Below are 26,938 nucleotides of genomic sequence, written 5' to 3' on the forward strand. Positions count from 1 at the left end.
GAGTCAGTCCCCTGAAGGCGTCTCTGCGGGTGGAGCCGGTGCACCAGCGACCCCGGGGGCTGGCCCAGACACCCCCACCCGCCCCACCCGCCGCACCCACCCCGCGCGCGGGCCCGTCGGAAGCAGGACTCAGGAAACAGGCAGCGCAGGGCGCTTTGGATACAAAACTGTAAACACGAGTCTTTAAAATGCCAGAGGCCCCCCCTCCGGCCTAGACTCTGCGCCAGAGGCTCCCCACCGCGGGACCCCCAGGGACCAGGCCCCCGCCCGCTCTGTCCTCCCCGCGCGCACCGGCCACGCGCTGGGGCGCGGGGGGCGCGCGGGGCGCGCGGCGAGTCCGCGGTCCGGGGGATTCCTGAGATGAAGAAGCGGCCGCGGCGGCCCCGGGCGCCCTGGGGAGGGGGGGGAGGGCGCGCCCCACCGCATCCCGGCCGCACCGGCCCTGTCACGTGCCCAGGGCGTCGCGCGTGGGCGAGGGCCCGTGGGGGCGGCCGGGCGGGCCGTGCAGCGGCGGCGGCGGCGGCGGCACCGAGTTGCGCTGCGCGGGCGGCGGCTGCAGCTCCAGCGCGAGCGCGGGCGGCGGGAAGTCGCGCACCTGGCGGCGGTACTCGAGGAAGGTGCAGGCCTTGGTGGCCAGCGCCACCACGTTCTTGCCCACGAAGATGGCCGAGACGCGGCTGTCGCGGAACAGGGCCATGTTGGCGGCGCGCGCCAGCACGGCCACCACGTTGACGGTGGCGAGGCTGAGCACGGGGTAGAGCATCATCTTCTGCGGCGCGATGTGCTCGCCCTGCATGCTGACCTCGCTGAGCGCCACGCACGGCAGCACCAGCAGCAGCATGTAGCAGTAGAAGAAGGTGAGGCCCTCGGCCCACAGCGGCAGCCCGGTGCGCGGCGGCTCCCACAGGTTGGCCTGCATGTCCAGCAGGTCCAGCAGGTCCAGCGCCACCCAGAAGAGGCGGCCCCGCAGGTCCTCGCGCTTGCGGAAGGTGCGCACGTACTCCATGCGGTCGAGCGCCACGAGCAGCAGGAACAGGCCGGGCACGCACACGGACAGCAGCAGCGTCAGCGCCTTGCGCGCCACCGGGTCGGCCGCGCCCCTGCGCGCCGCCTTGTAGTTCTGGAAGATGAAGTAGAGCTTGATCTCCAGCACGAAGATGTAGAGGAACCAGAGGATCATGGCGTAGCCGCGCTTGGCCGTGCGCACCTCGGCGCCCACCCACACGGCCACGTAGCGCAGCACCAGCAGGAAGCACACGTCGCCCACCAGCACGATGATGCACACCCCGATCTTGCGCGGGCCCTGGTTCTGCTCCACCAGGTACGCGTCCATGACCGCCATGCTGCCCATGATCACCAGCGTGGTCAGGCACACGTGGCGCCGGTCCGGGGGCGGCAGCACCATGGTGGGCCGCGGGGCCCCGGCCTGGGCGCGCCCGGCCCCCACGCGCGGCGGGACGAGGCCCTGCGGCGGCGCCGCTCAGCCCGCGGGCATGGCGCGCCGGGGCCGGTCCAGCCGCTCCGGGGGCGCCACCGCTGCGGGCCGGCGAGCTCGGAACCTGCGGAGACCAGAGGGCACAGTGAGGGCGCGCCGCGGGCCAGACCCCGGCCCCCCGCCCCCCCCCCGGCCCCCCCCGGCCCGCGCCGGGCTCCCGGCCCTCGGCCGCACGCACGCGCCCAAGCGCGCAGGGGGCGGGGGGCGGGGCGGGCAGGGGGGGGGGCTGGGAGCCGGACGGGGCCTCCAGGGGGCGCTGCGGCCCCACCCGAGATCCAGACCCGCTTCCCGCCGCCGCCAGGAAGGAAATGGGGCGGAAGTGGTTTCTGCCCGCCGCGCGCGTCCGCGGCCCCCGTGGTGCGTCCCCGCCGGGCCCTGCGGCGTCCTTGCCCCCACCCCGCGCGCCTTGCCGTGCGCGCCCCGGCCCACGACCCAGGAGCATCCTCTCCCGGCTGCCTCCCAGCGCCCGCCCCCTGCACCTGCACCTGCTGCCCCCGCCTCGGCCACCCCGTCCCGTCGCCCGCGGAGGCTCGCGTCCCTCCAGGAGCCCTCCGCAGCCCCACACCGCCTGCTCGCCTGCCGCTGCCTCGCCGGCTCCCTGGGGGCCCCTCCGGAGGTCGCCCTCCGCCGCCAGCCCCCGCCCCCGCCCCACGGGCCGCCTGCCCCTCTCGCGGCCGGGGCGCGGCTGTCAGCTCCCCGCTCATCTGATCGCCCCGCAGCGGACTGGGGCCCACGGCGCCCCGCGCCCTCGCCCGGAGCCCGCCGAGCCCCCGCACCCCGCCTCTGCCTGCCAGCACCCCTGGCCCCGGGCTGTTTACTGTCCTGTCTAGACAAGGACATAAAATTTCATGTCACCCGTGACTGTGAAGCCCAGGCTCAGCCTTCCCCTGCTGACACCAGCGTCCCCAAGGCTGGGGCAGCGGGTCCGCCTGCAAGCCCGCGCCCCCACTCCGGGCCCGAGCAAGGCCGCTGCCCCTCCCAGGGCTCCCCCCCCCCACCCCGCAGCCACACTCGGGCCCCCCACCGAGTTCGCGCGCCTGGCGGGTGCTGGAGGGGCTGCCCCTCCGCCCTGCACGGGACCAGGGGCTCCCGAGGCCCACCCTCACCCCAGCCCGTGCTGCCCCACGAGGTGCAACCCCGTCCCACCCGGGCCTCTGGCCGCGGCCTGGGGATGGCCCTCCTGCCAGGCCAAACGGCCAGACTAGGCCCTCCCCATCCAGTCCTCGGCGCCCGCGGTCCCCTCCCGGCCACTCGTCAAAGGCGGCCCGGGGACGCCAGGGCAGACCCCATCCCGGCGGGAGCTCCCAGGGGGCCGGCGCCCCCGCCCCAGGGACCACAGCCGTCCCCCCCCTCCCCCCCCGTGCACAGCCTCCCCGGCCTGTCCCTGGGGAACCTGGCCCCCGGCCCTGGGTCCTGGGCCGGCCTGGACCCCGCGTGCCCCTGCCCGCGCCCCCCCTCGCCACCTCCTCAGTGCCCAGTGGTGGGGGGCGGGCAGGAAGCGGCCGCCAGCCCCGGCCAGACCCAGGCTGCTCCCGACAGGCTGCGGCTCAGCGCCTCGGCCCGCACCGCCCGCGCCCGGCCCTGCAGCATCGCTGCGCAGCCCGCCCCCGCCCCCGCCCCGCGCCCTCCCCGCGCCCTCCCCGCGCCTCCCCGCCCTCCCCGCGCCTCCCCGCGCCTACCCACCACCCGGCCGGAGCTCCCGGCCGAGGCCGCGCTCCCTCCGCTCTGCCCGCTCCTCTCGCTCCTCCGCCGGCCCCCGCCGAGGCCCCGCCCCCCGAGGCCCCGCCCCGCGCGGTGGGGGTCCCCGCGCCCCGCCCCCCCGCGGCGCCGGTTGCCATGGCGACCGCCCTGCGCCGCGCAGGTGCCGGACCGCGCGGCCGAGCTGGACCCCCAGACCCGCGCGCCAGCCCCGGGAAGCCTCTGCCCTGCCTCCCCCGCAGCCGCGGAGCGTGGCCCCGGGCCTCCGACCCGCCCAGGCCGCCACCACGGTGACCCCACGCGCCCTCCACGGGCAGCCTGAGGACCCCGCTCCCTGCCGCCGAGCCCCGGCTGAGCGCTGGCCCCCTGCAAGCGGCCGGTGGGAACGGGAAAGAGCCTACACCTCTGGGCGCCGCGTCCCAAGAGGCCCCGAGTCCCGGATTCTTCAGCCTCCCCCGCCCCCAGCCCAGCCTGAGCCCCGCACCAGGCCCAGCCTGTCCACCCTTAGGGTGGAGGAGGGGCGTGTAGCTGCGGCTCTGGCAGAGCTGCGCCCACAGACGAGGAGATGCACGGTCAGGGAGGTCACCAGGATCCCCCTGATGCGGAGGGGTGAAGCCTGACTCGCAGCTGAGGCCCTGAGCGGCTCCCAGGCCCACACAGCTGAGGGGGTCTTGCAGGGGACCCCCAACTGGCACCCACCCTCAGCACGGGGCCAGGGACATGTCGGTGCCAATGGGAGCAAAGATAGCAGGCTGCTGTGGCCACCCAGGCGCAGCACAGATGAGGTGCTGAGATGGTGGGGGCAGACCCTCCAGAGGGCTGGTTGGGACAGCAATCCCCATGCCCACTCCCATGCCCCCAGGTAAGGGCCCACCTGCCTCGGGGATGGCTCAGCTCCCCAGGGAAGCCTCCAGAAGCCCCCTGCCTCGAGGGACAAGGGGCCTGAGTTGAAGGCCACCCCTCCAGCGTGGAGGGAGGGGTCAGCAGGCTGACGGCAGACAGGTCCTGCTCGGGGAAGTGGGCACTCCACGCAGACCCACCCTGGCAGCTCAGGAGGCAGAGAGCCAGAAGCCCCTCCCTGTGTCCTCCTGCCTCGGGGACGGGCTCCCCCCCAGCCACCCTGCCCCTCTCCACAGCCTCTCTCCCTCCACCGTCACTGACGTCACCCTAGGGCATGCTCAGGAAGCCCAGTCTGCAGCCCCAGAGCTGCCTCGGTGCTCCGCACACCACCCCGCACCCACTTCTTGCCTCCAGTGAGGCAAAGCCCAGGCCTGAGAACCCCTGGCGTGTGTCTCTGCGCTGACCTCACTGGGGCTCACGCCCCTGCCTCCTGGTGTTTCCATCACCGAGGGCCGCAGCCCTGAGGGCAGCCCCAGAGCGGTTGGGGTTGGGACCTTGGGCGAGCGGGCGGGCAGTGCCTAGGGGACAGTCCGCTCTTTGCCTCTTCGGCCTGTGGTGACTGCAGCAATGCTTAGCCTTCCTTCGCTCGCGGACATCATGGGGCCTTTGTGTGTCTGTGTTCTTCTCATGAGGACACGTGTCATGTTGGAAAGGCCCACCCTAGTGACCTCATCTTGACAACATCTGCAAAGGCCCCGTTTCCAAATAAGGTCGCATTTGGACATGCTAGGGCTCAGGGCTTGAACATACCTTCGGGGGGACATAGTTCAACTCACAGACACTCCCCAACTTGCCAGTCTGTGCCCCCCTCACTGCCGTGCCTCCCCAGCTCCTAGGTCTGGCTGTAAAGCGCCCTCCGCCCTGCCCCAGCTCTGGCCCTGCCAGCACCCAGCCGTGTCTCTCAAGACAGCCCCTCACGGCCAGGCCAGGCCTTGTTTCCCCACCGTGCACATCGTCCTGCCAGCTCCCCGGGCCGCCAGCAGGATGGCGAGCCCGACCCCACGCACCTCACGCCAGGCCAGGCTTCCATCCAGCTGCCACCTCCACTCTGGGGCCTGGCTACCTGCCCTAGCCGCAGCCCCTCCCCTCTGGCTGTCACTCGGGTGCAGTCACCAGGCTGGGCTCCATGCCCCTGGCCGGCCTGAACCAAATCCACAGACGGACTGTGGGAGCCTCACGCTGCCTGGATCCCCTCCGGACACAGAGCAACTTCACACTTCTGGCAGCTGCTCCATGAACTGTGTGCTGGTCCTCAAGCTCTTGGAGGGGGACGGCAGCTAGGCCCACAGGGGCTGGGGTCCCTGGCTCTGACCTTGGCGGCAGGGGAGCCGCGCAGGCCCCACCTCCAGTGCCCAGCAGAAGCACGTGGAAACCTCAAGGAGGCAGGGATCTGCACTGCAGCCCTCAGTTGTCCCACAAGTGATTTTCCAAACACAACAAGCCACGACACTGGACTGCAGGAGCCAGCAGAAACACACTGAACCCGACGGAGACGCACCCTGACGCTTCAGAGCCTGGAGGTGCCGGGTGCAGGGCAAGATGGGGCCCTGGAAATGGCAGATGCCACCGAGTGGATGGGGGAGAGCGCTAAGCAGGCCTGATAGGACTAAAGTAAGGACCAAAGGAGCAGAGTGGACACCCTGGAGGAGCCCTGAGGATGGAGGGCGGTGGGGGAGCCAAGCAGACTGGGGCATGGAGGACAGAGGCAGGGACCACGGAGGTGAGAGGGCAGAGAGGGGTGGTGGGAAGCCTGACCCCGCGTGTCATTGCAAGCCCAGGGCCCCCACCAAGGCACAGCGGCACTCTGAACAGGGTGGCTGCGAGGCGGTGCAAGGACGGCCTCCGGCCCATTTAGGAGAGCGCTCCCACTCTCAAGGGGCGCGTGATGGGCTTTCAGGGTGACGGGTCACGGAGCCTGCGCTTTACCTCCAGACGGCCTGGGACACGCATGCCGGCAGAGCTCGGCCGGGTGTGGCTCAGGGGTAAGAGCTGCTGAGCCCAGGCCATGGGCTCAGGTTTGCTCTTTTCGTGTCCTGGGGAGACAGAGCAGACACAGTCGACCCTACAGTGCGTGGAGCTCGAGGGCTCTGAGAAGTAAACGGTAGCAGGTGGACCGTGGTGAAAGCCAGAACTGGAAGCACCACCGAACGAGCGGTGGGTCTCAGGATCTTCCTCCGTATCCCCAGCCTCGACTGAAGCCAGCCTCAAGGCCAGAATGGGGTGGGGACCTGGACGGAGAAAGCTCCGGGAAGCCCTCTAGTTGTGGCTCAGGGGGCAGGGAAGAAACAGGTGTCCTGATGCTCACGGGGATTGAGGGAGCCTCGGGCAGAGGGTGGGCTGGGGTGACCCTCCTGTCCACACACCTGCCCCAGCTGCAGTGGACACACAGGCTCACAAGTGCCTGCAGTGGGGAGACCTCCTCTCCTGTGGGAGGAGACGTGGTCCCTAGACGATCTTCCCCTCTTGCCTGAGGGGAAGCTGTGCGTGTGTGCAAAGTCTACACGTAGAGCTACAGGACAGTCCCCCACGGGCCACCGGGTAGTGCTCACCCAGGGCGATCCACGTGACACTGTGAAGGCTTTGAAAACAGAACCGACGCTGAAACCACACCCTCCAGGAGGCTGGGTTCATCGCGTTCTGAGACAAAAATATCAACATTCTCAGTGGGATTTTTAGAAGACCAGGTATTCACGAAGTAATATTTGATTGTGCAAGACACAATCCAAAACTATTCTGCATATGAAGAACCAGGAGAGGGACCCCCTGGGGGGCTCAGCGGTTGAGCATCTGCCTTGGGCTCAGGCCGTGATCCCAGGGTCCTGGGATCGAGTCCCACGTCGGGCTCCTGCATGGAGCCTGCTTCTCCCTCTGCCTGTGTCTGCCTCTCTCTGTGTGTCTCTTGTGAATAAATAAATAAAATCTTTAAAAGCAGAAGAAGAACAACAACAACCAGGAGAATCCAACCCACAAGGGAAAATAAATCTAGTGCCAACATGACAAATCCTCCACAAAATATTAGCAAATAGAATCGATCAACATTAAAAAAAAAAAAAAAAAAAACTACAACCACCTGAAGGGTGCCCCAGGAATGCAAGGCTGGTTCAACCCAGGAAAACAAATCAGTGTCATCCACCATGCTAACAGTCTGAAGAAGAAAGCCGGTGATGGTATCAGTTGATGCAGGGAAAGCATTTGACGGAATCAGCATCCACCCATGAGGAGCACTCTGAGCAAACAAGAAACAGAAGGGACTTACTGTCATAAAGGGCACCTACAGAAAGAAGCAACAACAACAAAAACCCTACAGTTGACATAACACTGAAGGACTGATGCTTCGCCTTAGTCATGTATGAATTAATGAGGACGACAGTCCTAGGTAACTTTACAGTAGAGGAATCTGGCAGGTGCCATTCTGACCGAGTAATAAAAATTAGAGGCACCGACAGTGGGGCAGATGGGCCTCGCGGGCTTCCTGGCGTGAGGCGCCGAGAAGGCACAGCATCCCGTGTGTAACATCCGTGCCCACCGGTCGGGGGACACGATGGAGGTGCATTCTACAGATTGGTCGTGAAAGTCAGGAACAGACAGAGGAACATTCCAGATGGAAGAGGACTCAGGAGAGGTGGCAGCCAAATGCACACACGAGCCAGGCCTGGTTAGGGACCCATGAAGGACGTCATAGGGCAATGGAGAGGTTTGCGTGGCATCTGCCCGTTAGATGGGGACGCTGGGGGCGCCGGGGTGGCTCAGCGGTTGAGCGTTTGTCTTCAACTCAGCTCCTGACCCTGGGGTCCTGGGATCGAGTCCCACGTCGGGCTCCCTGCATGGGGCCTGCTTCTCCCTCTGCCTGTGTCTCTGCCTCTCTCTCGTTGTGTCTATCATGAATAAATAAAATCTTTAAAAAAGAAAAGAAAGTGAAGGGGCAGCCCCGGTGGCGCAGCGGTTTAGCGCCGCCTGCAGCCTGGGGTGTGATCCTGGAGACCCAGGATCGAGTCCCACGTCGAGCTCCCTGTGTGGAGCCTGCTTCTCCCTCTCCCTCTGCCTGTGTCTCTGCCTCTCTCTCTGTGTCTATGAATAAATAAATAAAAATCTTTAAAAAAAAGAAAAAGAAAAGAAAGTGAAATTTCTGTGTATAAAACATGCATATGGGGCACCTGGGTGGCTCAGTTGGTTAAGCATCTGCCTTCAGCTCAGGTCCTGATCTCGGGGTCCTGGGATCGAGCCCCATGTCGGGCTCCCTGCTCAGGGGGGAGTCTGCTTCTTCCTCTCCCTCTGCTGCTCCCCCGGCTCCTGCTCTCTGTTGTTATCCGTCTCTGTCTCTCAAATAAATAAAATCTTTTTAAAAAATGAAATAAAATAAAATAAAACATGCATATATGTGTATGTAATATACGACACCTGTACACACGTGTTTGTACGCAGTGCTTATAATACCGAGGAATAAATCTAACAAAGCAAGTATAATACTGGAAACAGCCAGAAAACCAGAAAACATTAATAAGTTACACCTAAACAGACGGACCTGTGTTCATAAATTGGAAGAATCAATATTTATAAAGCTGTCCCGTCTCCTCAAACTAATCTATACACTCCATGTAACTGCAAGCAAAATGCCAAGTTTGTCCCCAGTACATGACAAACTGATGATAAAATGTGTCCCGAAGTGCAAAGGGCCAAGAAGAGTCAAGACCTTCGGGAAGGGGGCGCCCGGGGCGCTCAGTCGGTGAAGTGTCCCGACTCTTGAGCTCACGCCTCGATTTCGGGGTCGTGAGTTCAAGTCCCACATTGGGCTCCACGCTGGGCATGGGCCCTGCTTTAAAAAAATAAATAAAATAAATATTTTTTTTAAAAAAAGGCTTCGTGAAGTAAAACAGGATGACAAAAATTTTTTTAAAGATTTTATTTATTCATGAGAGACACAGAGAGAGGCAGAGACACAGGCGGAAGGAGAAGCAGGCCCCATGCAGGGAGCCTGACGTGGGACTCGATCCCAGGATCACGCCCTGAGCTGAAGGCTCAACTGCTGAGCCACCCAGGTGTCCCAAAACAGGGCGACACACTGACCGACCGCGGGTGCAGACCTATTGTGAGGCTGCAGGAGTTCCAGCGCGTGCGTTCACGGAGGCGGGCAGAGGGCCGCGGGCCGCAGCAGAGCGGCAGACACCTGCCAGGCACAGAGCGCGCCGTCCGTGGCAGGTGCCACCTTGCAGCAGTGGGGCTGGCGGTCTTCCCACAGATGGTGCCGGGACAGTGGTCGTCCACATGGGCACGAAGAGCCACAACTCAGACACCCGAGCGCTGTGGGAGCGAACGATGCTCTAAACTAACAATAGGTATGTTTAGGAAGGTGAGAGCAATGTCACGGGACGGGTCAGTAAGGAAGAAAGCCCTGAGAGACTCATCTAGAGAGAAAAATCTTTTTTTTATTTTATTTATTTATGATAGGCACACAGAGAGAGAATGGCAGAGACACAGGCAGAGGGAGAAGCAGGCTCCATGCACCGGGAGCCCGATGTGGGATTCGATCCCGGGTCTCCAGGATCGCGCCCTGGGCCAAAGGCAGGCGCCAAACCGCTGCGCCACCCAGGGATCCCGTAGAGAGAAAAATCCTTGTGACTTTGGAGTTGGAAAAAAAGCTTAAATGGGCCACAAACAGCAGTGGCCATAAAAAAGAAAAGAGTGATCCACTGGATTATGTAAGTCTTGGCTTCTTTTTTTTTTCTTTTTAATTTAATTTAAATCCAATTTGCCAACATATAGTATAACCCAGACTCAGCTTCTGCTGATCAAGAGACATCACTGAGGGACGCCCGGATGGCTCAGCGGTGGAGTGTCCCCCTTCAGCTCAGGGCATGATCCCGGGGTCCCAGGTTCGAGTTCCGCATCGGGCTCCCTGCATGGAGCCTGCTTCTCCCTCTGCCTGCATCTCTCATGAATAAATAAATTTTTAAAAAAAGAGAGAGAGAGGAGAGAGAGAGAGCCATCACCGAGAGTGTGCGAAGGCAAATCACAGACAGGGAGGCACTTCCTTTTTTTTTTTTTAATTTTTTTTTTATTTATTTATGAAAGTCACAGAGAGAGAGAGAGAGAGAGAGAGAGAGAGGCAGAGACACAGGCAGAGGGAGAAGCAGGCTCCATGCAGGGAGCCCGATGTGGGATTCGATCCCGGGTTTCCAGGGAGGCGCTTCCTGCAGCTCCAACGACGGGCGGAGGACTCCCATCCAGAACGCACTAAGAACCTCTACATGTTGGTAAGAACCACAACACCCCGAGGGGAAACACGGGGGGAGATGCCAACAGGCACTTCCCAAAGGGGCAGCAACGAGGTGGCCAGCCCCTCTCGCCATCGGCAAGGGACGGCCGCGGGGCCGAGTGTGCGTGGAGGCGCTGAAGCCCCCCCGGCTCTGCCCTGCTGGCGGGGTGCGAGCCGGGGCACCAGCCTAGGAAACGGGCCTCGCCTCCTGCCACTGAGCACAGACACGCCCTGCGGCTGGAGGGTTGCACGGTGCGTGCCCGCGAGCAACAGATGGCCGGGGAAGCGTCACCTGGAACAGCTGCGACAGCCCCGCGGCCCCCGACACAGGGCAGAGCCAGGACGTCTGTACGATGGATTCCGGGCAGCAGTAAGAGCGGGCGGATGACAGCTTCGTGCAGCCAACCCGCGTGAGGTTCACGCATCCAAGGCCGGGGAAAGAAGCCAGACGCGAGCGAACGTAACGTATGACTTCATGAAGCCCCAAAACAAGGCGGAAGCAAGTTATCGCGTTGAGAGGTGCGGGCTTCGGGGTGAGCCATACGGAAGTTTGAAATCTATGATCTGAAACAGCTCGTGGGAAAAATAAGAGTGAAAGAAAACTTTCTAAAACTTTCTAAAACCGGGCAGCCCGGGTGGCTCAGCGATTTAGCGCCGCCTTTGGCCCAGGGCGTGATCCTGGAGACCCGGGATCGAGTCCCATGTCAGGTCCCTGCATGGAGCCTGCTTCTCCCTCTGCCTGTGTCTGTTTGTCTGTCTCTCTCTCTCTCTGCGTCTCGAATGAATGAATAAATAAAATCTTTAAAAAAAATAATAAAAATAAATAAATAAAAAATAAAAGTCACAAAACCAGGCAGCCCGGGTAGCCCAGCAGTTTAGGGCCACCTTCAGCCCGGGGCGTGATCCTGGAGACCCGGGATCGAGTCCTGCGTCGAGATCCCTGCCCCACAGGCTGCCCCTGGCGTGGGAGCAGAACAGTGGGACGGGAAGGACGTCCCCACACAGACGGGAGGGGACCGGCGGGCAGGAAGGGCCGTGTCCGAGTGAGCCGAGGCGGTGTTGGGAACTAGGTGGGCTCTGGCTGAGGGGACACGTGAATGCGAAAGAAATGTCGCAGACGGGGAAACGGAGGAGCCTGGGATGTAGGAGAGGCCGCGAGTCTCCAGGCGCTTCTCTCCAAGAAGCAACGAGATGATCGGTTTGGTGAGAACAAAATCCAAGGTCTCTGTTGAGCAAACAGGATGCCACGAGCAAGCGTGTGAGCAGGTGACAGGATGGAGAGGATACGATGAGTAAACCCAGCGAGAGACGCACAGTCCCCAACACAAGTGATGAAGGGATACGACCAGGCGGTCGCATCAGAGGGGCCCGAAGAGCTTAGCGAGCGCAGGTGACGACGGCGGCACCTGGTGCCCCTTGCACTGCAAACCTGTGGACGCCACACAAAGCTGGGGAGGGTCTCGGGGACAGGAGCGTCCCAGCCGGTGGGAGTGTGGGCTGGAAGCGAGCACAGCCAGGTGGAGGGTCGGTCGCCCCCGCGCCCGGTCCCCGGTCGGTCTGTGACGCCAGAGTCGGGGGGCGGCAGGGGAGTGAGCCTGAGGGACGTGGACACGCACCCACTGGACGGAAGCAGTGACGAGCTGGACACACAGCTCCAAGGACGGAGCCCTGAAAACCTAACACCAAGCGGAGGGGAGCAGAACGCAACACAAAACGTCACGCGCATTAGGGTCGTGCCGAGGCACCCGAGGGCGCCACGGCCAATTCTCAGGGGCACCACAAGGCGCTTTGAGCTTTTCCAGGACACAGGTACGCACGGCCCGCCGGGTGGCCCGCAGTCGGGGCGCTGCGCTGCCCTGCCGTCCCCTCCAGGGGTCTCTGCAAAGGGGGCTTTCCGGAGCTGCTGCCCCGACTGGGGGTCAAAGGCCACAGCAGGTGGCGGCCCAGAGGGCAGCGCAGTCTCGGGCGTGAGAAGGCGCGTGGGGCCTCACGGTGTCCGGCAGCCCACGAAAGTACGGTTATGTGAGAAAGACCGCTTTCAGGGGCGCCCGGGGGGCCCGGTGGGCGGAGCGTCTGCCGTCGGCTCAGGGTCCTGGGGTCAGCCCCACGGTCGGGCTCCCTGCTCGGCCCGGGCCTGCGTCCCCCTCCGCCTCTGCCCCTCGCCCTCCTCCTGCTCTCGTGCTCTCTCTCTCTCTGACAAATAAATAAAATATTTTTTTTAAAAAAAAAAGAACATTGTCGGGCAGCCCAGGTGGCTCAGCGGTTTAGCACCATCTTCAGCCCAGGGCGCAGTCCTGGAGACCCGGGCTCAAGTTCCGCATCGGGCTCCCTGCATGGAGCCTGCTTCTCCCTCCGCCTGTGTCTCTGCCTCTTTCTCTCTCTCTCTCTGTGTCTCTCATGAATAAATAAATAAAATCTTTAAAAAAAAAAAAGAACATTTTCAGTGGATGGGTACTTGGGTTTGTTTCTGGTTTTTGTTCTGAACTGCCAAGTTGTTAGGACCCAAATGCATATTCGTAAACGGAACTGTCAGAGGTTTCTTTTGAGCAGGGGGGTCCTGTGAAGAGCCCTGGGGGCAACGCGAGACCCCAGCACGGGACCCGGGGAGACCCGCCTGCCGCTGCTGAGCCCCCACCCGCCCCAGGAGAGCAGCCCCGTGCCCATGTGCTCCCTGCACCCGCTCACGTCCCAGGTCTGGGGACTGCACAGGTGTCTCCACCATGTCCACGTCTGGCCCACGGCGACCTAGACAGGCGGGGTCCCCCCAGAGGAGGGATTTTGGCACATCATCCGTAACACCCCACAGCTGGAAGAAGGACAAACACAGCGCCGTCTGTCCACAGATGGAACGGGACTCAGTCTCAGGGTAAGGGCAGAAGGCCCGACCCCTGCTCCCACAGGGGCGAGCCGTGAGGACCGGGCCCTGGGTGACCTCAGCCCGTCCCAGAAGGACAGAGCACGTGTGGTGCGCTCACCTGAGGAGCCTCATCCATGCAGCGGACGGGCCGGGGAGTGAGTGCGGACGGGGCCGGGGTTTCAGCTTGACGGGGTGAGAAGGTTCTGGATATCTGCTGCCCAACGGTGGGGAAGTACGTAACACCACTGACCCATACACCTAAAAATGGTTAAGGTCGGAAATTTAATGTTAGCCTTTTACCACCAAGAAATATAAATGGTCCCCAAAATGGGGGTGGGGGGGACCTTGGTGTTATAAAGAATCTGAGCAAACCAGAAGGAAACACAAGAGAGCCGTCAGCTCGCGTGCCCCAGAACCAAGACAGCCACAGAGCCCAGAGCCCGTATCCACCTGGACCCGCCTGGGCCCAGCCCCCCCACCACCACCTCCCGAGCCCAGCTCGGCTCCCCCGGGGGCACGGGGGTTTTCTGGAACAAAGGCATCGGCCAGCTCGGCGGGAGGGCCCAACGGGCCACGGGCGTGTGCAGCCCCTGCGCCCCGACCCTCCCGAGCGCTGTGCTGCCCCCACGCACACCCCGTTTCCGTGCGTGGACCCCTCGTGGCTCCGGGTCCCCCAGCCCGTCCTCGGCTCTGCCCACCACCCTGACACCTCGACCCGCCGCCCAGCCGCCCGGGGTATGACGGTTATCCTCCGGCGCTGGCAGCGTGCAGGCGCTGCGGGAACGCTGGGGGACGGCCAGCACAGCGGGAAGGGCCGGGGAGGTGGCCGGACACCCTGCGGGGGACGCGGCGGCCGGGGACACATGAGGGGAGCACCCGGGCCAGGTCACCAGCCGCGCCCCCCACCCAGGCTTCCATCCCGAGTGCATCGCGGCCCCAGAATGTGGACGTGACCGGCCTGCGGCCCCGCCAGCCGCGCCCCCAAGTGTGGGTCCAGCCAAGGTGGGCCAACGGCCCCAGAGGCCCTGAGCTGAAGGGAGAGGAAGCGGCCGGTGGGCGCGGAGGTCAGGGCCAGGACCCGGGAGCTGGGGCGGGGAAAGGTCGCCGTGGGCGCAGGACACAGACGCACCTGTGTGCACGGCTGCCCGCGGGCCCTGCTGGCGCCGTAGTTGGTAAAACACCCAAGAGGCCAGCACGGGTGCGGGCAAGGACGGCAGACGCGGGTCCTGGAGCCCGCGGGCCCGGGCCACCAAGGCCCCCACCCTGTGACGCCTGCGTGGCCTCCTCTGAGGTCTCCTCGTAGGTCCCCTCGTGACCTGTGTGTCCTTCCCTCACGGACCCAGGAGGCCTGGTCACAGCGGGGCCCGTGGCCACACTTACCGGCCGGCTGCCGTGCGGGTCCCCCCTCCTCCCAGCCCCGGGGGAAAGGCCTCCCCGGCCTGGGCTCCAGCCGCCCAGCCCTGCCCTGCGAGGGCCCTGCGCCCACCCGGCGGGCCGGTGCCACCTCCCACCTCTCCCGTCCAGGTCCCATGGTGACCCGCTTCCTCTTCCCGGCGGGGCCTCCCCAGGGTCCCACTCCCTTCTGTGTCCTCTACGCCAAGTCTCCGCAGGTCACAAGTGTCATGAAGGGATTCTAGGCTGCCTCATCCTCCCTTGTCCGTAAGATGGAGTCTTCAGAGAAGCAGGCTTCTGGCGTCGGTGGCGGCCAGTGGAGCGTGGTGTCCTTGCCCCGCTGAGCCACCCTCGGACACCTGCCTGCCCAGAGCAGCCCCCGCTGCCCCTCGCTGGCCGGGCCGGCCCATAGCGTGCACATGAGCTCCGCCGGCCAGCGCCTGCACCTGGCGCCTCGGGGGTGGGGGGCCCGGCCTCCACCTGTGGGCCGGTCGTGTCATGTGCATCTCAGGACTGTCACCGACCAGCCTGGGGCTGCAGGGGAGGCAGAGGAGCGTCACAGAGGCCGCCCGTGGGAGATGGACCTCGCCGACGGCCCCGCGCCCCCTGCCCACCTACGGCCGAGCCGCCGGGCCGCGCTTCCCCAGCCACCAGGTGCGTGCTTACGGCGGCACCCGTCGGAGCCCAGCAGAGCGCACCTGCTCCCGGGGCAGCTTCCCCCGGACTTGGCCGCCGGGGCCGTCCCTCCCCGAGTAGCTCTCACAGACGCCACAGACACACTCGGGGTTTTCAGTGGGGCTGTATTGGACCTACAGACCGGTCTGAGAAGTGACAGCTCCGTAAGACCGAGCTTCCTTGGGCCTGTAAAAGCCAAGCGTCGGGGGCCAGGGGCGGCCTGGCTCGGACGCGGTCCTCCAAGGCGGGCAGTTCTGAGTGGACTCGTTTCCGAGACGCGAAGGGTCCCACCCGGTGGTCGTGATGGCTGAGGGCAGGGCAGGCGGAGGGTCGAGGCCCGTGTGCCTGGCCTACAGCCGGAGCCCCGAGGAGGAGCGGGGGGGCCTGTGGCTGGAGGGAGGGACCCCGGGCCAGGAAGCTGGGGCGCAGGCCCAGAGGCTCTCCTGAAGGGGGAACCTGCCGGCCACTGCCTGGTCCGGCCCATGCTCCTGACCAGTCTGCCTGGTGTGACAGCGCAGAGGGAGCCCCGGCATGTCCCTCAGGATGGGGGTGGGGACCAGGCTGGCCCAGCCCGGCGCCCCAAGTGTGAGCCGCTGCTCCAGCACACCCTCAGCAGCAGGAAAAGCCGAGGATGTTCTGCTGGGGACTCAGGCTCTGGAAGTGTCCCCGGGCCTGAACCGGCTGGCAGCAGCAGGCTGGGGTTCAGCTGCCCCGGGCCAAGGGGAGCCTGGCGGGAGGCAGGACGAGGCCGTCTGCGCCTGCTGGGTGAGGGGTGCCGACAGGCTGAGGCCCCTGCGATGGAGGGGGCCTGTTCCGGCGCGCTGGGGGCACGTCCCCCAGACACAGATGGCTCTTTGTCAGGGCCGAGCCCAGCTCCCCCATCGGACTCACGAACAAAGCCCCCTCTGTCCACGGTGGCCTCCCCCTCACCCCCAGCACCGCCCCCAGGAAAGGAACAGAGCCCCCACCCCAGGCTCCCAGCCAGCGCCCCTGCCCAACACACGCACACACCAGGCCCAACGAGGCGGGGCACGCGGTGGGGGCCCGGATGCAGTGCGTGAGGGGCACCAGCGACCCTGATGCCTGACACCCAGGGGCCCCTTCCCCCAGGCCTGAGCAGACCCAGCCACACCCAGACGGCAACCTGGAAGGGGGCGGGGGGGGCGGGGGGGGCAGGACAGGGCCTCGCCCCTGCAGGGAGGCCTCTACAACCCAGTTGTGCGTACTCTCTTGGTCCTGAATGCCCACGGACACCTCGCTGGGCCTGTCGTCCTGCCCTGGTATCGCCAGCCAAGGGGCTGGGCTGTTCCCGGTGAGGTCAGCCACAGGCTCTGTGTCTGCCTCGTCCCCGGGTCCCGGCCCCCCTGGAGGCCTCCCCCTGGAGGAGCGCACACCCGCGGCCCCTCAATGACCAGGCGGCAGGATCCAGATGAGGCCGGGCAGGGCCGCCGCCAGCCGGGCCAGCTCCTGCCGACACTGGCTCCGCAGCTGGCGCAGCACCGCCTCCAGGCAGGCCTCCCGGCTGCGCAGCGCCCCAATCACCTCGGCAGCCCGCAGCCCCGGGCCCCCCGAGGCTCTGGCGTCACTCTTCACCAGCCGGCAGGGTCCGTGGGGCTGGGCCGGGGCCCCACCTTGCTCCCAGGCCCGCCGAAGTGCCGCCAGCTCCTGTCCCACGGCCTCCTGGGTGGCCCGCTGCAGAGCGCTCCACTCGGACCCCGAGCCTCCAACCTGCGTTGGGGACAAGGCGGCTCGTGAGCCAGGGGTGGCCGCCCGCTGGCCAGGACACAGGCTGCAGGCCCAGATCCCACTCCTCCCCGGGGAAGGGGCCAACCCCGGTGCTGGCTGTCCAGCCGTTACATCACCCTCCCCGAGCACCTGAGCCCTGAGCCAGCAGTGGGCCCGGGACAGGGCCAGCACCTGAGCACCCGGTGGCCTGCAGCACTGCCCAGCGGCAGGCGACCCAGCTCACCAGGTCCCCGGGGCCTGTTCAGAGCCGAGGGCCGACCCTCCAGCCACCTACCCCCACCCCCACCCACCGTGCCGGGGTCAGGCTCGGCCTCCCACACCCACTGCCTTCCCAGGGCTCCCAGGAGGGGGACAGCGCCTGCCCAGCACTGGTGCCCCAGGCGAGCCCAGCCCAGGGGCGGGGGAGTGAGAAGAGGCTGTGTCCCCAGTCGTGGCCCTGACCCTGGCCCTCAGCGGGCTCCGCTGCAGACAGCTTGGGAGAAACGCCTGCAAACATCAAACACGCTCCAGGGGTCACCACCACGGACGGGAGGGGCCGCAGGCTGCTGGGAACAGCCCCGCTTCACGGGGTCCTGAAGACTTTAGGGAAAACCCTGCCTGCAAGTTACTTCAAGATGCCTCAGAAAACACGAGGCAACCGGGGTGGCTCCCGGGGAGCAGGGCAGGGCACGGGCGGGGCTGGGGGGCCGGGAGGGGCTACGTGGGGACAGAGCGCAGTCCCTGCGTCAGCGCCCCCTCACCCTGGCCTCCCAGGCCGCCCGCCGGGGCTCCACGGCTCCCTGCAGCTCCTCGTGCAGGGCCTGCAGCTGCTGAGCCACCATCTCCAACTGGTCAGCCCCCGACTCGGGGATCCTGGGCAGAAACGGGGGCTGTGCGGCCTCCAGGGGGCAGGCCCCCAGGACAGTGTCCTGCAGAGAGAGACCCCACCCCGTAAGAGGCAGGCAGCGAGCCCAGGCCTCCTAACCACAGGCCCAGCCCCTCAGCCCATGGGGCCAGCGCCCACCGCCGAGGGTGGACAGCTACTTGTCACCCCAGCAGGCCAGAGGCCAGGGCAGGCTGGATACTGAGAAGTCGGGGCTCCCGGGGAGCTGGGCAGCAACGGGGACGGGACAGAGTCCTGGAGAGGGCCCCGGGTCTGAAGCTGGCTTCATGGCCGGTGTGTATGCGCCCCCCACCCCCGACGCCCCTTCCCGTCTGGGCAGTAGGGAGGTGCCCCCAGGGCTGCTGGCTGCGCTCAAGGCTGGGGGGGCCCCGTCGTACCATCCACTGCCAGAAGACCAGCTCCCGGCGCCGCCACGCCAGGGCAGCCTCCAGGCGCGCGTTCTCACTCTCCAGCCTCCGGAGCAGCTGCAAGGCAAACCACACACCGCGGCCAGGTCAGAGCCCCACCTGCCCTCCGGGGACCCCCAGCGCCGACGCCCGTCCCTCTGGCCCGCAAGCCCGTCACCGCCGCCACCTCCGGCCTGGCCATCTCCGGGCAGGCAAGGCAGGGCAGCCCCACCTCCAGACGCGACCGGGCCGACACGCCACGGTCCCCACGGAGTCAGGAGCAGACATCAAGCACCTTGGGCTCAGGACCTCTGCCCCACAACCCTCACTGGGGGCCGCAGCCCGAGACGGCGGGCAGGTGAGGGAGCCCAGAACGGGGAGCCTGCCGGGCTCTCGGGGGAGGGAACCCCTCCTGGGCAACCTGGGAACCCCAGCGGCAGGGAGTCCGGGTCGCACAGCCCCGAACCTGCGCCCGCCACACAAACAGGTGGACCCACAGACGGCCACGGGCCCCAGGGCTGCTGCCGCTCACGGAGTGCCTGCCCCGGCCTCGGCCTCCAGGAGCTTGGCGGGGGCCAGGAGCCCCACACTGGGGGGCCCACTGGTCACTGGGGCGGCACAGTCAGGCCTCCTCGAGCCCCGCCTGGGCCCCAGCACGCCCCGCCACCCCCACCAGGAAGCCACAGGCCTGCACCTGCTGTGGCTCCTCTCTGAACACAGCACACCCGCCGGGCGGCGCCCACGGCTCCTTCTAGAAGGCAGACCTGCCGGGCTTCCTGGGAACCCAGCGGCGCGCTGTGCAGCCAGGACGAGGGGCCAGAGCACAGCGGCCAGCGAAGAGCTCTGCGCGCCGCCGGCGGGAAGGGCCGGTGCACACGCCCTACACACCGGCCCGGGGGCCCGGGGCTCCCCGCCGGGAGGGGCCCCTGCTCTGCCCCCGCTCCGCAGCAGACGGCCAGCGGGCAACCAGGAGTCCACTTCCTACAGCCGGAACCTGGGGCTCCAGGGGCCAGATGGGGACAGCCTCGCGCCCTGCCCCTCCAGCGGGGGGGCCTAGCGGAGCACAGCCCGGAGGCTGAGAGGTGCTGGCCCCCCGCCTGCTGCCCACGTGCACGCAGGCGAGCTCAGTTCTGTGGTTTCCGAGAACAGTCCGCGGGGCCTCCCCACCTCCCAGGCTAGGGAAAGGGGGGCAGGCACAACAGGAAGGCGCAATGAGTCCCCGCTGCCCCCCACCTCCGGCCTGGTGCTGGAGTCCCCCGCCACCCCCGCAGCCCGCTGCCTGTGGCCAGGCACGGGGACGCGAGAGGGCTGCAGGCCCAGCCCGGAGCCAAGCACGCGTGCTGCCCAGCTGCTCCGCGGCATGCCTGGCCACCCACAGCAACCACAGATCTCTCCAGAAGCTTCTGGGACCCATCCCAGGAGTGCAGGTCCTTTGGGTACACTGGCCCAGGTTTCTGCCACTCGCCCTCCAGAGACCTGGGAAGGAAACTGATTGTGACCCCCATCCACCCCACGCCACCTGCGGTCCTGCAGCTGCAACACGCCCCAGCGTCAGACAGGAGGGGGGGCATGCAGGCCAGGGCCCCCAGGGGCAGGAGGCCCGGCCTCGCTGAGTCACCCGTAAAAGGACACCTCGGGTCGCCAAGATACTACGGCCTCTGCACGGCCAGGGACAAGTGCAGCCCTGCCTGAACGGGGCCAGCCAGGTATTGGCCAGGGATGCGGGCCTGGCAGGCACCCCCAGGTGGCCACCCCAACCCCACTAAAGGGATGCAGGACCTTCTGGGAGCACGTGACTCCAAGCCTGGGATCTGCTGGGCCTGGAAAGAGCGGCCGCACCAGCCCTGAGCCTCAGCCCTCCTGCCTGGCCAAGTGCCCCCCAGGCTGCACGGTGCCAGCCTCACACTCTGGACGAGCCAGAGTCCAGCCCTCAAGTGACAGCCAGCCCTGGGCCTGGCCCAGGACACCCTGGCCGTGCCAGCCCAAGGGAAGGAAACAATCGTGACAGATCGGGGGCCACCGAAACGAAAGTCAGCAAAGTCGGGCCATGCTAGACCAGCCCTCTGCCCACCACCTCATCGCCAGATGACCCCTGCTCGGGCTCCAGGCACCCCCATCGTGACCTTGACCCTCAAGCAGTCTTCCTTAATTCCAAAGGGCACCCTCCCCCAGCTGCCAGTCCAGCCTAGACACCTGTGCCCCTGGGGCCCTAACCATGCCCAGCCACAGGCACACACAACAGCCGGTCTGCATCCTGGTCTAGGGCGCCAGGGGAGGCCCTCAGGAGGTGCCTGTCCCCCACATCAGCAAGATGGTGAGTTGGGCAATCACCCAGAGATCAAAGCGGGTCGGCTGGGTCCTCCTTCGCAGCCCCCTGCCCACCTCAACCCCACTACCTCTGGTCTCTGCAGTCCTATGGCACCAATAGACACCTGGCTCAGACAGGAGGGGGACCCACACCAGCCCTCACCTGCTGGCCTCCCTCCGGGTCCCTGAGCATCTCGGTCTCAGCAACAGACAGGTGGCCGAGGCTTCGGTCACTGTGGCAGCCACGGGTATACGAGTGGATCTGAAACAGGCAGTGCCAACCCCAGGCTGAGCAGGAGGGAGCAAGGAAACGGGTCTCGCCTTGCCAAGGTGGTCCAGGGCAGGCCAGGGTCAGGCTCAGAGAGCAGTCAGCACTGTGGGGGTGCTGGCCCAGGGCCCTCCCGGAGACCCCTGCAGTGGGAGGGGCGCTGGACAGTCCCCCCTGTAGCCTCCCGGTCCCACCCAGTTCCCAGGGGCATGGTGGGAATCGAATGGGGCACCCCTGCTTCTCCCTAAGTTCACTGAGTGCCAGGTCTACGTGGGGGGAGAAACAGCCTCTGGACAGGCTACATGGTCCGGTGGAGCCAACAGCAGGGACACAGAGTGACCATTTGGGTCTGGGAGGCAGGGAAGCTTCTCGGAAGGTGAGGCCTGAAGGCATCACGGAGGTTAATGAGTGGCCATGGCCCACGCAGGAGGAGCAACTGGAGCCCAGGCCAAGCAAGAGACAGGTTCTAAGAAGGGCTGAGGGAGCAAAAGGCTCTCTGCAGGGGTCCAGGGTGCAGGGGCACAGGAGTGCAGGGATATAGGGGTTTAAGGGTGCAGGGGTGCAGGGTGCATGCATACAGAGATACAGGGGTACAGGGGTGCAGGGATACAGGGGTGCAGGGATGCTGGGTGGCGGGGCCCACACTGGTGGGAGTGGGAGTCTGAGCATCCCTGCCCAGTGGCCTCTGAGCCTAGCTGCAGTGGGCCTGTAAGGGTGACCTGTGCCCCCACCGCGGAGCCTTACCAGCCTCCAGGAACCCTACAGAAGCTGCCCACTGCCCACGAGCACCCAGGATGTGCTAGGAGGGGGTACCTTCCTCCCGGAAAAACACCCAGGCAGCCGCGGCTCCCCCAGGGCCCAGAGATCATTCTGCTCAGAGACGGAGCCTGAGGCCCCTGACGACTTCCAGGAACAGGCTCCCTGCCCCATGGCTCCCTGTCCCAGCGATGCCCAGGTCCACCTGCCCTGGACTCCCCCGGACCACCTGGAGCCCGGGGCTCAGGATCCGGGCCACTGCAGGGCACACCCGGGCTCCTGGATGGACAGGCCTCGGGCAGAGAGGCCGCGGGCCCCGGGGCCAACCCTCAAGCCCCAGTACCTTGGCCAGGAGGGCACACTGCTCCTGCTGACTGGTCATCAGGTTTCGCCACTGCAACCGCAGCTTTCCCATCAACCACTGCAAGTGGCGTATGTCCACAGGGCCATCTGCACCCCCGCAGGCTGCCGGCGGGCCAGGACTGGCCGGGGCTTCGCACTGGGGAGGGAACGGGGGTCACGCCCTGCTCCCCCACCCCCTGCGGACACCCCGAGGGAGAAAGAGAAAAGACGCCCCCCCCACCCCGAGTGAAAGCCGTGGGCCCCCGGGGCTGCCCGGAAAGGGGGAGGGCAGGAGGCCGGCGCAGGGGTGGCCCCGCCGACCCCCAGGGCGGCCCCGAGGGCTGGCCCAGGCGACCCGATGCGACCCGATGCCCGCTCACCCCACACGCACCTGGCACAGGGCTACCTCGTCGCCCAGCCGCACGCGTGTCCGGCCCAGCAGCCGCTCGAGCAGGGGCCCGCGGGCCAGGAGCCAGGCGAGGGCCAGCAGGAGCTCGCGGCTGCCCCGGGCGCCGTCCTCGGGGAGCTGTGCCAGCGCCCGCCGGGGGTAGCCCTGGGAGCGCAGCGCCCTCTTCACCAGGCGGACTTGGGCCTCTGGGAAGGGGCCCGGCTGCTCAGGGGGCGCCCAGTGGGCACCACCCCGCCCGGGCCTCCGGGGGCCCCGCACGGCCACCAAGCAGAGGCCAGGGTGGCAGGGGACTGGGGGCGGGGGAGAGGGGCGCCAGGGCTCGGGGGCGGGGCTCACGAGGGGGCGGGGCTTTGCCGAAGCGGGGGGGGCCAGAGCTGGGGTGGGCGGGGCTATGGCCGCGGGGCGGGGCTTACTGAGGGGGCGGGGCCACAGGAGCCGGAGGCCCCCGCGGGGAGTGGGCAGGGCCAGGGCTGCGGGGCGTGGCCTCGTGCGGGGGCGGGGCTTGCGGGAGGAGGGGCTTGTGGTGGGCGGGGCTTACCCAGGGCCGGAGGCGCCGGCGGGGCCCGGGGCGCAGGCGCGCAGTCGCCCGGCAGCGGCGAGAGCGCGAGGAAGAGCGTCCGCCAGAGCGGCGGGGCCTGCGCGATCAGAGGGCGGCGGTCAGCGTGGCCGCCGCCGCCCCGCCGCCCCGCCCCCCCAGCCCGCCCCGCGGGCCTCACCGCCTCCGGACGGTCGAACTTGGCGCGGCGGAAGGTCTCGGGGCTGGGCCCGGCGGGCAGCGTCCGACTGAGCGCGGCGACGGCGTCCAGCAGGGCCCCGGCCGCGCCCGCCCGCTCCCGCTCCCGCTCCCGCTCCCGCTCCCGCTCCGCCCGGCGCCGCCGTCTCATGCCGCCCTCGGGGTCCCGGCGTCCGAGGCGGGCGGTGCGGCGCGGCCCGGGACACGCCCCCAGCGCCCGCGGCCCCCGGGCGGACGCGCTTCCTGCGCCGCAGCGGCCAATGCGCGTCGGCGGCTCCGCGGGGCCCGCCCCCTGCAGCCCGGAGGCGGCCTCGGCCCCGCCCCCCCCGCCGCCCGCCCCAAGCGGCGCCGGCAGGGCCCGCGCCCGGGAGCGCAGCGCGGCGGGGCCGGGCCCCGAGGCCCCCGAGGCCCCCGCGCACCCCGGCCGCCCTGCTCGCCCGCCCCTGCCCCTGCCCCTGCCCCTGCCCCTGCCCCTGCCCGGGTCCGGCCGTGCGCACCGACGCCCCGGCGCGGGGGGCAGCCGCGTCTCCGGCGTCTCGGACGGTGTCGCGGACGGCTGCGGAGCCCAGGCCTGGGGAGCCGGCGGGCTGCCTGCGGTGGCGTGGGCACGGGCGTGACCCCCCGCGCCCCGGAGGCCAGGCCCCGCTCCCGCCCCGCCCGCGCCCGCGCCCCCCTCCCGCTGGCCGCCCTGCCCACGCCGGGCGGGGGTGCAGCGCCCTGCGGCCGTCGGGACACGAGCACACCCTGGCCCCGCCGCGGCCCCGCGGCTCCTCTCTGCGCTTCCCGTGGGAGGCTCTTCCCCCCCACCCGTGTCCTGCGCTGCTGGGCCGCCCTCTGGCCACAGGCGTGGAGGCTCAGCCCTCATCCTGCATCCGCCCCACCTGGCTGTGAGCCCCTGAACCCGCAGGAGGCGGGAGCTCCCGCTGAGTCTCCAAGTCCCCCCGCCCCCGGCCCCTGCCCCCGCTGTCCCCTGAGAAACCCTGCCTCGCCTTAGCACCGTCTGTTCCCTCCGCCCCGTCCCCCCAGACGTGCTCTGGCTCCACCCCGTAGGCTCTGTGAGCCACCCTACAGCTGGCCCTTGAAACCTCCCGACACTGTCCAGCTGAGGCCTCCACGGCCACCAGCAAAACCCTGGGGAAGGGCCGAGGCCGGAGTCCGAGTGGCTGGGAGGGGGCGGGGAATGGGGAAGCTGCAGTGTGGCTCAGCCTGCAGGTGCCCCCAGAACTGACAGGGGAGTTTCCAGAAACCCCCCAACTACGCACTGCCCAGCCAGTCCTCAAATTCCCCATCTGGTGGCTGGCGGCCGCTTGGGCCTCGGAGTGGAGGGCTGTGGGGGAGAGCGGTGATGGTGTCCAGGCGATACCCCCGCGGGAACGTGGCCCGCCTGGCACACGGGGCGGGTGGGTAATGGGGACAGGGTGCGGCAGGAAGCGGGGAGAGCACGCAGGGACTCCCCAGCCCAACTCCCCCAGAGCTTCTCAAAAACCGGAACTGTGTGAGCACAGCAGATGCACCCTGTGGCCACCGCCCACCGGCTGGAGGCCTCATGTTGCCACTGAAGTGTGGGCGCTCCCTCGGCCCCATCCCAGAACCTCTGCGGGTCCGGGCGCTGGACGGCCGAGCCGCCGTGGGGCCTTCCAGGGTACACAGCCGCCTGCCCCGTGGAGGAGGCTTCGGCCTGCGGCGGTCCCCAGCACAGCAGCCACCAGGGCAGGGGGCAGCAAGGCTGGCCGCAGCAGGAAGAGCTAGTGTCCCTGGCAGGGTCTGGGGTCACAGGGGCCAGCTGCAGCCTCCCCCACACACACGCCTCCTCAGCACACACAGGCGGGGCTTCTGAGCGTTCAGCTTTATTGAGGGCACGAGAGTCTACAGGGGAGCCCCGGGTGCCAGGGTATGAGGCCTGCCATCGGCCTGGAAGGGTGTGGCCCGGTGGGCAGCGGGGATGGCTTTTCATGACCTGTGCAGAGAGACACGGAGACAGGTGAGAGCGGGCCCAGCGAGCCTCGGAGCTCGCTTAGGAGTGGGGGCCGCATCCCGAAGGCTGGGGGACGTGGGGGTGTACCTGGGTTTACCTGAAAGTGTGACTCTCGGCTCCGCCCCGCCCAAAGCCTGCAGAAAAAAAGAGTAGGCAGGTTAGGGGGAGCCAGGCTGGGGGGCAGGGCAGGGGCCCCGGGAAGCGTACCTTTAGGCCCGAACATGGCAGAGTAGCAGGGGTGGTTGCAGTAGGGCTTGCCTTCATGCTGCAAAGAGAAGGGCCGTGAGGGGCTGTGGGCCCTCGCCAAGCCCTGAGCCCCTGCCGCCCTGCGCGCCCACCTGCGCGCCCACCTACCTCGGCGTGGCCCCCTGACGTCAGCGTCTTTCCACATTTCTCACACTTCAGGCAAGGCCGATGCCAGTCCTTCCCCAGAGAGGTCACCCGCTCAGCTGCAGAGGCACAGAGACCCCCCAGGGTGAGACCCTGCTGCGGGGTCACAGGGCACACCAGCCTCCTCCACCTGCCCCTGCTCCCACCCACGCCCGCCCAGGGTCCCAGCTGGCCCTTGCGCCCCGGAGTAGGGAGGGGCACCTCCAGTCCCCAGGGCAAACTAAGAGGGGGCGCTGGGGGGCCAGGGCGGGGGCCCTGGCTGGGCTGCAGGCCGGAGGGGTGGGGCCTGCGGGGCGCCCTTCTCTGGGGCGGAGGCGGGGAAGACACTTCCCACTTCCTCCCTCCGGGGCCGGCCCCGGGGCGCGGGGCGCGCGGGGCGGGGAAGCGGCACCCAGGATCGCGCCCCGAGCGCCGGTTTCCGCGTCTGCTTCTACTTAGCGATGGGAGGGGCGGCTCGAGCGCGGTCCCCACCCAGGGCGCGCCGCGGGGGGACGGCAGGGAACGGGGTGACCGGGGCCAGGGAGGAGCAGCAGGACCGAGGGGGGACACAGCGGGGCGGGGGCAGAGGGCTCCGACGCCGGGTCCCCCGGCACAGCCCGGCGGCTCGCGGCCCCAGGGTCCCGGGCGCGCCCGCCCTCCAGGGAGACCCGCCCGCATGGCCCTGGAGGGGCCCGGGCTGGCAGGGGCGGGGGGCGCTCACCGAAGTACACCTCCTTGTCGCACTTGGGGCACTTAGGCATAGCGGCTCGGGTCCGGCGCGCACGACAGGGCAGGAGCGGACGGGAGAGCGGGACTGGGTGGGTGCGGCCGGGTGCGCGCCTTTCAGCGTCCCCGGGACCCCGCCCCTTCGAGACCCGCCCCCTCGCGCCCCGCCCCCGAGTCGAGGACCTGGACCCGAGCGCCTGGTTCCAGGCCAAGCAGCTAGGAAAGGTCATCGGTCCACCCCCGCCTCCGGGCAGCACCCGGGCCAGCCGACGGGGGGCGGGGGGGCGCGCGGGGGTCCTTGGGGACGCACCGAGGGGGCGGCCCCTCCGGGGGCTGCAGGGGTCTAGGGAGAGGGCTCCCCAGGTCGGGAAGGCGCTCCCAGCCCGAGCCCCCGGATGCTTGGGAGCCAGGGAGGGGCCGAGTCACCGCTAAAATGCAAATCCCTGCAAACCGGCGTGGGCCCGCTCCTCCGCACCGCACCGACCGTGTCCCCGCAGAGGGTCGGGGACAAGCTGCCGCTCCAAGACCTCCCCTCCGGCCTCCTCACTCCCGGAGCCTGGACACCCCCCCCCAGCCCCGCCGCTGCCGGCGAGACCACAGGACAGCAGCCCGGGGGACCTGGACGAGGGGGCTCCAAGACGGGGCGTCCCCTGCGTCGGTGTCACCGCGATCTGTCCGCCGGGCTTTGTCGGGGAAGGCGCCACCGGCCGCGCCCAGGGCATCTCGTCCAGGGAGGGGCTCCTTATCTCTGTGGGAAGCGCACGAGTG

The 26,938-nt window shown here is 67.6% G+C and overlaps 4 protein-coding genes across 6 annotated transcripts; 1 reads left to right on the forward strand and 3 right to left on the reverse strand.

Annotated features, from left to right (window-relative positions):
* Positions 1–206: 206 nt before the first annotated feature.
* LOC129514727 (transmembrane protein 121) lies at positions 207–3,214 on the reverse strand. Of its 2 annotated transcripts, none has more exons than XM_055333457.1 (2): positions 3,179–3,214; positions 207–1,559 (listed from the first exon to the last, which is right to left on the reverse strand). In XM_055333457.1, exon 2 carries the CDS (start codon positions 1,403–1,405, stop codon positions 446–448), a length of 960 nt encoding a protein of 319 aa, XP_055189432.1. In that variant the 5' UTR covers positions 1,406–1,559; positions 3,179–3,214; the 3' UTR covers positions 207–445. The 2 variants fall into 2 exon arrangements, with proteins under 2 accessions (XP_055189432.1, XP_055189431.1); XM_055333456.1 differs by having other exon boundaries at positions 3,175–3,208.
* Positions 1,404–5,374, forward strand: LOC129514716 (basic proline-rich protein-like). The gene is made up of 6 exons (XM_055333446.1): positions 1,404–2,418; positions 2,501–2,624; positions 2,864–3,062; positions 3,436–3,572; positions 5,058–5,196; positions 5,252–5,374. The coding sequence occupies exons 1-6, from the start codon at positions 1,404–1,406 to the stop codon at positions 5,372–5,374; spliced, it is 1,737 nt and encodes a 578-aa protein (XP_055189421.1).
* Positions 5,375–15,375: 10,001 nt separating this feature from the next.
* Positions 15,376–23,965, reverse strand: LOC129514717 (tubulin epsilon and delta complex protein 1-like). The gene is made up of 8 exons (XM_055333447.1): positions 23,084–23,965; positions 22,906–23,002; positions 22,350–22,552; positions 21,960–22,115; positions 20,756–20,854; positions 18,277–18,363; positions 17,757–17,924; positions 15,376–16,998 (listed from the first exon to the last, which is right to left on the reverse strand). The coding sequence occupies exons 1-8, from the start codon at positions 23,963–23,965 to the stop codon at positions 16,675–16,677; spliced, it is 2,016 nt and encodes a 671-aa protein (XP_055189422.1). The 3' UTR covers positions 15,376–16,674.
* A 966-nt stretch (positions 23,966–24,931) lies between these two features.
* Positions 24,932–26,318, reverse strand: LOC129514721 (cysteine-rich protein 1). Of its 2 annotated transcripts, XM_055333453.1 has the most exons (5): positions 26,166–26,318; positions 25,430–25,524; positions 25,283–25,340; positions 25,173–25,209; positions 24,932–25,057 (listed from the first exon to the last, which is right to left on the reverse strand). In XM_055333453.1, exons 1-5 carry the CDS (start codon positions 26,203–26,205, stop codon positions 25,051–25,053), a joined length of 237 nt encoding a protein of 78 aa, XP_055189428.1. In that variant the 5' UTR covers positions 26,206–26,318; the 3' UTR covers positions 24,932–25,050. The 2 variants fall into 2 exon arrangements, with proteins under 2 accessions (XP_055189428.1, XP_055189429.1); XM_055333454.1 differs by lacking the exon at positions 24,932–25,057 and having other exon boundaries at positions 25,169–25,209.
* Between the last annotated feature and the right edge of the window lie 620 nt (positions 26,319–26,938).

The sequence above is a fragment of the Nyctereutes procyonoides genome, unplaced genomic scaffold (assembly GCF_905146905.1).
Source record: "Nyctereutes procyonoides isolate TBG_1078 unplaced genomic scaffold, NYPRO_anot_genome, whole genome shotgun sequence".
NCBI lineage: Eukaryota > Metazoa > Chordata > Mammalia > Carnivora > Canidae > Nyctereutes > Nyctereutes procyonoides.

What these genes read in the sequence shown, in the direction of transcription:
- LOC129514716 (XM_055333446.1), top strand. Translation starts at nt 1,404, where the DNA reads ATGGTGGGCCGCGGGGCCCCGGCCTGGGCGCGCCCGGCCCCCACGCGC. An exon ending in CCCCAAGGCTGGGGCAGCGG is followed by an intron (nt 2,419 to 2,500) that starts GTCCGCCTGCAA and finishes CCCACCCCGCAG; the next exon opens with CCACACTCGGGCCCCCCACC. An exon ending in AGCCCGTGCTGCCCCACGAG is followed by an intron (nt 2,625 to 2,863) that starts GTGCAACCCCGT and finishes CCCCGTGCACAG; the next exon opens with CCTCCCCGGCCTGTCCCTGG.
- LOC129514727 (XM_055333457.1), bottom strand. Translation starts at nt 1,405, where the DNA reads ATGGTGCTGCCGCCCCCGGACCGGCGCCACGTGTGCCTGACCACGCTG.
- LOC129514717 (XM_055333447.1), bottom strand. Translation starts at nt 23,965, where the DNA reads ATGAGGGCTGAGCCTCCACGCCTGTGGCCAGAGGGCGGCCCAGCAGCG. An exon ending in AGTTCGACCGTCCGGAGGCG is followed by an intron (nt 23,003 to 23,083) that starts GTGAGGCCCGCG and finishes CTGATCGCGCAG; the next exon opens with GCCCCGCCGCTCTGGCGGAC. An exon ending in ACCCGGAGGGAGGCCAGCAG is followed by an intron (nt 18,364 to 20,755) that starts GTGAGGGCTGGT and finishes TTTGCCTTGCAG; the next exon opens with CTGCTCCGGAGGCTGGAGAG.
- LOC129514721 (XM_055333453.1), bottom strand. Translation starts at nt 26,205, where the DNA reads ATGCCTAAGTGCCCCAAGTGCGACAAGGAGGTGTACTTCG. An exon ending in CGACAAGGAGGTGTACTTCG is followed by an intron (nt 25,525 to 26,165) that starts GTGAGCGCCCCC and finishes GTGCCTCTGCAG; the next exon opens with CTGAGCGGGTGACCTCTCTG. An exon ending in CGTCAGGGGGCCACGCCGAG is followed by an intron (nt 25,341 to 25,429) that starts GTAGGTGGGCGC and finishes TTCTCTTTGCAG; the next exon opens with CATGAAGGCAAGCCCTACTG.